The 10,131-nt window shown below is 43.2% G+C and overlaps 1 protein-coding gene across 4 annotated transcripts in view; it reads left to right on the top strand.

The window, feature by feature from the left end:
• Nucleotides 1-974: 974 nt before the first annotated feature.
• The window catches only part of CYP27A1 (cytochrome P450 family 27 subfamily A member 1), a 43,269-nt gene continuing 34,112 nt past the window's right edge, over nucleotides 975-10,131 (top strand). For 2 of the 4 annotated variants that reach the window (XM_067740543.1, XM_067740541.1), the window contains exon 1: nucleotides 1,232-1,915. In XM_067740543.1, coding sequence (XP_067596644.1) covers nucleotides 1,646-1,915 — 270 coding nt within the window. In that variant the 5' untranslated portion in view covers nucleotides 1,232-1,645. Of the gene's footprint in view, nucleotides 1,916-10,131 lie in introns of all 4 variants that reach the window. The other 2 variants (XM_067740539.1, XM_067740540.1) reach the window with 2 other exon arrangements.

The following is a 10,131-nucleotide window of genomic DNA, read 5'->3' as shown; positions in this document are numbered from 1 at the left end:
GAGCCCATGCTCCGCAACAAGAGGAGCCACTGCGATGAGAAGCCCGTGCACTGCAACGAAGAGTAGCCTCCACTCGCCGCAACTAGAGAAAGCCTGTGCACAGCAACGAAGACCCAACGCAGACAAAAAATAAATAAATTTATTTAAAAAAAAATAACATTAAGAATTTTGGCATAAAACTAGAAATATTTTAAAAAGGACAGATTTGAAAAAAACTAAAGTTGAAAAACTGAGAAATACAATAATAGAAATTTAAAATTCAATGGATAGATTTAACATCAGACACAGCTGAATAGAGAATGAGTTAGAAGAGACAAAATGATAGAACAATACAGAAGAGAGGGTAAGAGACAGGGAGGATACAGTCAGAAAGTCTAACATATATATATATAATTTGAAGTCCTAGGAGAGAAGAAAAATAAATGGGGTAAAAGGAATGTTTGAATATCTGAAAACTTCCAAAACTGATGAAAGATATTCAGTCACAGAGTCAAGAAACTCTCTGACCCCTAAGGGGATAAATGAAAAGAAATCCACACCTAGCTACATCAGCTGTCAGTCTAATTGTTGCCCCTTGAACTTAATATGCCTTTTCTGCCTCTGGCTGCCTGTAAATAACCAATTCTTCAAATGGTCTTAGAAAAAGCTTTATCATTCTGCTGGTTCTACCTCTAATGGGTTGAATAAGCTTTGAGCTCGTGTATGAGTTATGTTTTTAACTTTTTGAAACTTGTACTTTGAATATACATATATGAAACAAAGAATTCATGAAATAATACTTTTCCTTCTTGCAATATTTTCTGTACTATTTTGTTCTATTCCATCTTATTAAAAGATAATTTTGGTCACATTCACTAAATCTGGTCTCAACCTGCAGTTTGAGAAATCCTGCCTCAGCAGACCAGGGAGTATGTGGGTGGTGGGGAGAGAGAGGGGTAGAACTGCATTTTTTGAAAACCCTAATATTTAAATTTGTTTGGCTTCCTCCCTCCAGGAATCAGATGACCCTGGAGACAGGGTCGGGTTTTTTGCTCTTTGCTTTTCTGCACAGGGGGATTTTTTGCTCTTTCCTCGCTCAGCCCTCAGACTCCGGGATCAACACTGGAGGCTATCAGGAAAAGCCAGCGGCCGGTTTAATCTCAGCAGTCGGTTCCTGGTCCCTCCGGGAAGTGAGATCAGCTGAGACGCTGGCGCTCTGGGATGGCGAACCGGCCTCCCCGTCTTGGAAGGCTCCCGGGCTGCCGAGAACTTTGCCGCACTCCTGCCGGGAATTGAGACCAAGCGAGCTTCAAGTTCTCCTCGAGAGTTCGCGGAAGTGCGAGGTGGGGGAGTCGCGGAAGAGGCGGCCATCGTCAGCGCTCTGTGGGTCTCCCGTAAGTCCCCCGTGCATCTTCTGCCTTGGCGTTGTCCGGCCCCTCCCCGAGCCAGGAGGCTTACAGTTGGAAAGGGTGACTTCTGCGAGTCCCTTAGGTCCTATTTGGAGGGACTGAAGACCGCAAGGAAAAGTGAGCAGTAAGAGGCCTGGTCAACCTTCGTCCGGCCCGCCCTGCGCTACCGGTACCCTTGAACCCGCCCCTGCTGTTTTGTCTCTGGACAAGTTGCTGGCGCTCTGTATTCGCTATCCAAAGGCGTGGCGGCGCGAGCCATGAATCGTATGGGTACGCTGGGCTGCGCAAGGCTGCGGTGGGCGCTGCTGGGGACGCGGGTGGCTCTCCCTGGCCTCGGCTCCCACGGGGCCAGAGCCAAGGCCGCGATCCCCAGCGCCCTGCCTGCGGCCCAGGCAGCCGAGGCTCCCGGAACCGGGCCTGGCGATCGGAGGCTGCGGAGCCTAGAGGAGCTTTCAGGGCCAGGGCGGCTGCGTCTCTTATTCCAGCTGTTGGTGCAAGGCTACGTTCTGCACTTGCACCAGCTCCAGGTAACCGAGCTGGGGGCCTCGCGACCAGGGGATGTGGTGCGCACCCGGACAGAGAAGTTGGGGATGGGGAGACGTTGGACAAATAGTGAAGGACACGTTTAGCTCGGGACCGAGTGGGGCTGTGGTCATACCTTGGGAATCTGTAGGGGCTATGAACTGAAATGAACAGGTCAAGGGGTGGTATGAAGCAGGAGGGCACTGGACTAGAGGTGATTTGGGAGGCTAGGTTTAAAGTGGACAGAGGTTGAGATTCAGTCTCATCTCCTTGACTTCTCTTTTCACACTGGGTACTCCACCCATTCTAGACTTCTTCCAATTCCTTAAGTCTAGAAAGTCCTTCCCCCGCCTTAGGGTCTAGGAGGTTCCCTCTGCCTGAACTGTTGTCTTCACCCTTCTACTTAAACACTTGTTTTTGTCTCTGTGATTTCCCTGGGCTGGGTTAGACACCTGTTAAAGTGCTCCGGTAAAGCACCATCTTCTTTCTCTGTCACTTCCTCTGTGTTATATGTTTTTTAAAATTTATTAATTTATTTACTTTTGGCTGCTCTGGGTCTTCGTTGTTGTACGCAGGCTTTCTCTGGTTGCGGCGAGTGGGGGCTACTCTTCTTTGCGGTGCGCGGGCTTCTCATTGCGGTGGCTTCTCTTGTTGCGGAGCACGGGCTCTAGGCGCGCAGGCTTCAGTAGTTGTGGCTCGTGGGCTTTAGAGCGCAGGCTCAGCAGTTGTGACGCACGGGCTTAGTTGCTCCGTGGCACGTGGGAATCTTCCCGAACCAGGGCTCGAACCCCTGTCCCCTGCATTGGCAGGCAGATTCTCAACCACTGCGCCACCAGGGAAGCCCCTGTGTTATATGTTTATAAGTAATATAAACATTTCTTTAATATTGCCCTCTTGCAAGAATGTAAGCCCTGTGAGAGCAGGGGTCCTCCTGTTTGGCCTGTATCTCCAAGCCTGGCACTTGTAGATGCTCAAATATTTGTTGAATCAAAGAAAAGTCCATATATATATATATATATATATATATATATATATATATATATATATATATATATTTTTTTTTTTTCCGGTACGCGGGCCTCTCACTGTTGTGGCCCCTCCCGTTGCAGAGCACAGGTTCCGGACGTGCAGGCTCAGCGGCCATGGCTCACGGGCCCAGCCGCTCCATGGTATGTGGGATCTTCCTGGACCAGGGCACGAACCCGTGTCCCCTGCATCAGCAGGCAGACTCTCAACCACTGCGCCACCAGGGAAGCCCGAAAAGTCCATATTTTAATTGTATCCTCAGGCCACATCATTTAAAAATGAAGTGATTGATTATATGATCTAATACAACTGTCAAATGCTTTCTTAATAAAATTAATATTTCAAACATTAAAAAAAATAAAGTGGACAGAGGTTGTAGAAGGGAGCTGTCTTGGTAATAGAATAGCACATGCAAGTGTATAAGCTGCCAGATGTTATAGAACCACTATTTATCTGTGGTGATATTTATGGTGATATCGGCTACCACAGACTTCTTCCAGAGGAAATGGCTTCTGGAGGATTACAGAGGTTTGCCGATTTGCAGGGTAAATTTCCCCTTAATGGAGAAAAAGATGTCATTGCTCAGAGAGTGAAAGCAAAATCATAGACATTAAGGAAAAGGTACATTTTTGTTATTAAGAAATCAAAGTCCAGTAAGAAGGTTTTATCCAGTGGAACACTGACATGAGGCAGGGATGGATGGATCGCCCACTGTCAATGGACAGAGACTGGAAAATCCAATGTTGGTTAAGTTGGAGAGGTTTTAGGAAGTGAACCGAAGAGATTCATGTGGAATTTGTCTTTCTGATGACTATTAACAAATATTAACGCACCCACTCTGCCCTAGGCATTTTTCCAAGAGCTGAGCTTCAGTGAGATGTGGCCAATACCCACGTGGGGGTTAAATGCTTCTTTGGGGAAGAGGGGTAACAAGGGAGTAAACAAATCAGCAAACAGCTAATTTCAGAAAGAAAGCTGAGTGCCCTGGGAGGAGAAGCCAGTCCAGGGCTGGGGAAGGAGTGGGACCTTTGATTCGAGCATGCCATCCAGGCACATTTGTGGTTGTCAGTGATTGACTGGAGTAGACAGGCCTTGGGCTGGGCTGATGAACAGACTGGTCACCAGGTGGCTGTGCTGGGCAGTAGTAAAAAATGAGGAGGAGCTGTGGGGACTTGGGATACAACAGGCCTTCGAGGAGGATACTGAAGGCCAGACTAAGGGCCCTGGTTCTTCTGAGGAGCCATGGTGAGCTATTGAGCAGGCATGGGGTGAAGATGGCCTCCAGGGGACACTGTCCAGGTTATGGTGTGTACAGTAGGATGGATTGGACAGGAGAGGCAGAGAGGGCCTCGGGTGACAAAGGGTATGGCATTATCTGAGCCACCCCCCAGGGAAAGTTGGACTGGGAGTTAATGATGAGGGAGAAAAATGACTGTGAGGGTTTGAAGGTCCAGACTGAACACAGTTTCTCTGCACCTGCCTGGGCTGCTGCCATCTCCCCTAGGGTCTTCTCCGTTGGGTTCATGTTTCTGAGGCATGGTAGGCAGGTCACAAGGCACTCGGAGATGGTTAAAAATAAATTATTCCCTGTGTGCTCAGCTCCAAGAAACCAAGTAAGCCAAGAAACCAGTGTCCTGAAAGCTTCCCCTGCTTGATTTAACCTCTAGAAACGTGAGCAGCCCCGTGAATGCCCCAAGGGTGGGGACTAAGGATTTCTCACCATTTTTCAGGGAAAGTTTATTGGGAAGTTTTGCTCAGGACTATCTCTGTAGTGGTAACTACCAAGAAATTCTCAACTGCCCTAGGAAGTGGAGGAGGAAGCAGGAGAAAACCAGGAGTGTGTGGCCATTTATTTATTTTTCATTTTTAAAAAAATATTTATTTATTTGGCTGTGCTGGGTCTTAGCTGCAGCACACAGGATCACGGGATCTTCGTGGGGATCTTCATTGCGGCGTCCAGGATCCTTTTAGTTGCGGCATGTGGGCTCTTTTAGTTGTGGCGTGTGAGATCTAGTTCCCTGACTAGGGATGGAACCCGGGTCCCCTGCATTGGGAGCACGGAGTCCTAACCATGGGACTACGAGGGAAGTCCCTGTTTGACCTTTTATTTTATTTTTTTAAATTAATTTATTTTTGGCTGCATTGGGTCTTCGTTGCTGCGCTCTGACTTTCTCTAGTTGTGGCGAACGGGGGCTACTCTTCGTTGCGGTGTGCGGGCTTCTCATTGTGGTGTCTTCTCTTGTTGTGGAGCACGGGCTCTAGGCCTGTGGGCTTCAGTAGTTGTAGCATGTGGGCTCAGTAGTTGTGGCACATGGGCTTAGTTGCTGTGCGGCATGTGGGATCTTCCCGAACCAGGGCTCGAACCCGTGTCTCCTGCCCTGGCAGGCGGATTTTTAACCACTTCGCCTCCAGGGAAGTCCCCCTGTGTGGACTTTTAAAGGAGAGGCCAGACTAGAATTTTGCAGAGCCTCCTGGCTCCAGCCTTTGTATCCCAAAGATCTGGAATCACATGAACCTGGGCTGCTCCATGGGAAATATATTAGCCCTTCCCACTACATGTGGCTGGTGTGAGTTAGTAAACAGCGGAGTGCTGCACATCTATAAAAGCCAGTTAATACCCCTATTGAGAAAGAGGATGCTTCCAGTGACCCACTTTGTATCAGTTCAAATCCATTTGGTTGCCACTCTCACCAGCTCAAACTATAAAGCAGCTTTATTGGTTCCTATAATGGAAAAGTCTAATAGTTGTGTGCCCTTCAGGTATAGTTTGCTCTAGTGATTCACGAGACCATCAAAGCCACAGTTCTGTTCTGCAGTTCTCTTGGCTCTGCTTTCTCACAGAATTTAGTTGACTGGCTTGGGTTAATTGCCCATTCCTGAATCCATCATAGTGGCCATAGGTGTACTCTAGCTTAGACTCATGCAGGCTTACTCCTAAAGCTGGGGTTGGGGGCCCTGCCACCTAAACAGGTGCCTGCTGCACAAGGAAGAGGACAGGAAATGACATAAGGGCAGCTGACCATAATGTCTCCTGCACCCTCAGTTGTCCAAAACGGCGTATCACACATAAAATTAATAAAATCAGCTTAGGGAAGCATTGTAGGACTTTAAGGGGTTGGAGTGGGAATTGGGACATGTGAAAGCCTTGCTAGTCCATAAATGCCAGTTCCTTTCTCTTTTCTAACTAAAATAATGACAAGAGTGCTGAAAAAGTGAAATGTGAACATATGTTAAATTTATATGTAAATTTATGTAACAAATCGATATCTTTCAAAGATGTTGACCCTGAGAATGATGAGATCAGCTGTCTATTCTGTAGCTCTCATTGTGGACTACCTGGGCTGGTGACCCCTCCTGTGTCTCCCTAATGCTTCCTGTACATATTTGTCATTTCATATATCATGTTTCTTTTTTTTTATATATAGTTACAATTTTTTTTTCTTGTGATGAGAACTTTTAAGATTTACTCTTTTAGTAACTTCCAAATATACAATACAGTGTTGTTATAGTCACCATGCTGTGCATCACATCTCAGGATGTAATCTTGTAACGCCCACTTATTTATTTTATAACTGGAAGTTTGTACTTTTTGACCACCTTCATGCATTTTGCCCTCCTTCCATGCCCACCTCTGGCAACCACCAATTGGTTCTCCATATGTATGAGTTTTGTTTTGGTTTGTTTAATTTTTAGATTCCACATACACATGAGATCATTCAGTATTTGTTTTTCTCTGTCTGACTTATTTCACTTAGCATAATTCCCTCAGGGTCCATCCATGTTGTTGTAAATGGCAGGATTTCCTTCTTTTTTGTAGCTGAATAATATTTCTGGGTGTGTGCGCGCGCGCGTCGCATTTTCTTTATACATTCATCCATTGATGGACGCTTAGGTTGCTTCCATGCTTCCATGTCTTGGCTATTGTAAATTCTGCTGCAGTGAGCATGGGGGTCCATTTATCTTTTTGAGTTTAGTGTTTTCATTTTCTTTGGATAAATACTCAGAAGTGGGACTGTGGGATCATATGGTAGTGCTATTTTTAATTGTTTAAGAAACCGCCATACTGTTTTCCATAGTAGCTGCACCAATTTACACTCCCACCAACATTGCACGAGGGTTCCCTTTTCTCTACATCCTTGCCAACTCTTATTTTTTTGTCTTTTAGCCATTCTAACGGTGCAAGGTGATATCTCATTGCAGTTTTGATTTGCATTTCCCTGGTGACTAGTGATGTTGAATACCTTTTCATTTACCTGTTGGCCATCTGTATGTTGTCTCTGGAAAAATGTCACATCAGATCCTCTGCCTGTATTTTAATTGGATTTTGTTTGTTTTGCTACTGAGTTATATGAGTTCTTCATATATTTTGGATATTAACCCTTATCAGATATATGACTTACAAATATTTACTCCCATTTGGTAGGTTGTCTTTTCATTTTGTTGATGGCCTCCTTTGCTGTGCAGAAGCTATTTAGTTTAATGTAGTCCTGCTTGTTTATTTTTGCTTTTGTTACCTTTGCTTTTGGTGTCAAATTCAAAAAATCATCATCAAGACTGCTGTCAAGGAGCTTACCACCTATGTTTTCTTCTTGGGTTTTTATGGTTTCAGGTCTTAAGTTCAAGTCTAATCCATTTTGAGTTAATTTTTGTGTATGGTGTAAGATAGTAATCCAATTTCATTCTTTTGCATGTGGCTATCCAGTTTTCCCAACACCATTTATTGAAGAGGCTGTCCTTTCTCCATTATATATTCTTTGCTCCCTTGTCATAAATTAATTTACCATGTATGTGTGGGTTTATTTCTGAGCTTTCTATTCTGTTCCACTGATCTATATGTGTGTGTTTATGCCAATAACATACTGTTTAGATTACTATAGCTTTGTAATATAGATTGAAATCAGGAAACATGATGCCTCCAGCTTTGTTCTCCTTTCTCAAGATTGCTTTGGCTATTCAGAGTCATTTGCAGTTCCATACAAATTTTAAGATTGTTTATTTATTTCTGTGAAAAATGCCATTGGAATTTTAGTAGGAATTGCATTGAATCTGTAGATTGCTTTGGGTAGTATGGACATTTTAACAATAGTAATTCTTCCCATCCATGAGCATGGAGTATCTTCCCATTTATTTGTGTCTTTAATTTCTTTCTTCAATGTCATGGTTTTCAGTGTACAGATCTTTTACCTCTTTGGTTAAATTTATTCCTGGGCATTTTATTCTTTTTGATACAGTCATAAATGGGAGTGTTTTCTTAATTTCTCTTTCTGATAGTTTGTTATTAGTGAATAGAAATAAACTGATTTTTTGATTTTGTATCCTGCAAGTTTACTGAATTCATTTATTAGTTCTAACAGTTGTTTTGGTGGAGTCTTTAGGGTTTTTGATATATAGTCTCATGTCATCTGCAGGTAGTGATAGTTTTACCTCTTCTTTTCTGATTTGGATGCTTTTTTTTTTTCCTGGCCTAATTGCTCTGTCTAGGACTTCCGATACTATGTTGAATAAAAGTGGCAAGAGTGGCCATCCTTGTCTTTTTCCTGATCTTACAGGAAAAGCCTTCAGCTTTTCAGCATTGACTATGATGTTAACTATGGGCTTGTCATATATGACCTTTATTATGTTAAGGTTCATTCTCTCTATAACCAGTTTTTTTAAATTAATTTAATTTATGGCTGCATTGGGTCTTTGTTGCTGCACGCAGGCTTTCTCTAGTTGCAGTGAGCAGGGGCTACTCTTTGTTGCAGTGTGCAGGCTTCTCATTGTGGTGGCTTCTCTTGTTGCGGAGCATGGGCTCTAGGTTCGTGGGCTTCAGTAGTTGTGGCTCGTGGGCTCTAGAGCGCAGGCTCAGTAGTTGTGGCACATGGGCTTAGTTGCTCCGCGGCATGTGGGACCTTCCTGGACCAGGGCTCGAACCCATGACCCCTGCATTAGCAGGTGAATTCTTAACCACTGCACCACCAGGGAAGCCCCTATACCCAGTTTTATGAGAGTTTTTATCATAAATCGATGTGGAATTTTGTCAAATGCTTCTTCTGCATCTATTGAGATGATCTTATGATTTTTATCCTTCATTTTGTTATATGTTGTATTACATTGATTGATTTGCAGTTGTTGAACCATCCTTTCATCCCTGGAATGAATCCCTCTTGATCAGGATGAATGTTTTTGTTTGTTGTTTTTTATGTATTGTTGAATTTGGTTTGCTAATATTTTATTGAAGAGTTTTTTCATTTATGTTCATCAGGGATATTGGCCTGTATTTTCTTTTCTTGTACTTGTCCTTGTCTGGTTTTAGTATTAGGGAAATTCCAGCCTCATAAAATGGGTTTGGAATTGTCCCCTCCCCTTCTTTTTTTTTTTTTTTTTTTTGGAAGAGTTTGAGAAAGTTTAGTATTAATTCTTCTTTAAAATATTTGGTAGAATTCACCAGTGAAGCCGTCTGGTCTTTGACTTTTGTTTGTTAGGAGGTTTTGGTGACTGATTCAGTCTTTATACTAATAATTGATCTGCTCAGATTTTCTGTTTCTTCATGCTTCAGTCTTGGTACAATGTATGTTTCTAGGAATTTATCCATTTCTTCTAGGTTGTTCAATTTGTTGGCATATAATTGTTCACAATAGTCTCTTGTGATCCTTTGTGTTTCTGTGGTATCAGTTGTAACGTCTCTTCTTTCATTTCCGATTTTATTTATCTGAGTCCTCTTTTTTTCTTGGTGAGTCTAGCTAAAGGTTTGTTTATTTTGTTTAGCTTTTTAAAAAGCCATCTCTTAGTTTCAGTGATCTTTTCTATTGTCTTTTTAGTCTCTGATTTATTTCTGCTCAGATCTTTGTTATTTCCTTCCTTCTACTAACTTTTTAAAATTAATTTTTATTGGAGTATAGTTGTTTTACAATGCTGTGTTAGTTTCTGCTGTACAGCAAAGTGAATCAGCTATACATATACACATATCCCCTCTTTTTTGGATTTCCTTCCCATTTAGGTCACCACAGAGCACTGAGTAGAGTTCCTTGTGCTAAACAGTATGTTCTCACTAGTTATCTATTTTATACATAGTATCACTAGTGTATATTTGTCAATCCCAATCTCCCAATTCATCCCCCAGCCCTTTCCCCCTTGGTATCCATACTTTTGTTCTCTACCTCTGTGTCTGTCTTTCTGCTTTGCAAATAAAATTATCTATACTATTTTTCTAGAG

The sequence above is a fragment of the Pseudorca crassidens genome, chromosome 6, assembly GCF_039906515.1.
Source record: "Pseudorca crassidens isolate mPseCra1 chromosome 6, mPseCra1.hap1, whole genome shotgun sequence".
Lineage (NCBI taxonomy): Eukaryota > Metazoa > Chordata > Mammalia > Artiodactyla > Delphinidae > Pseudorca > Pseudorca crassidens.
Note: the sequence above shows the minus strand (reverse complement) of the source record. Positions and strands in the feature narration are given on the sequence as shown.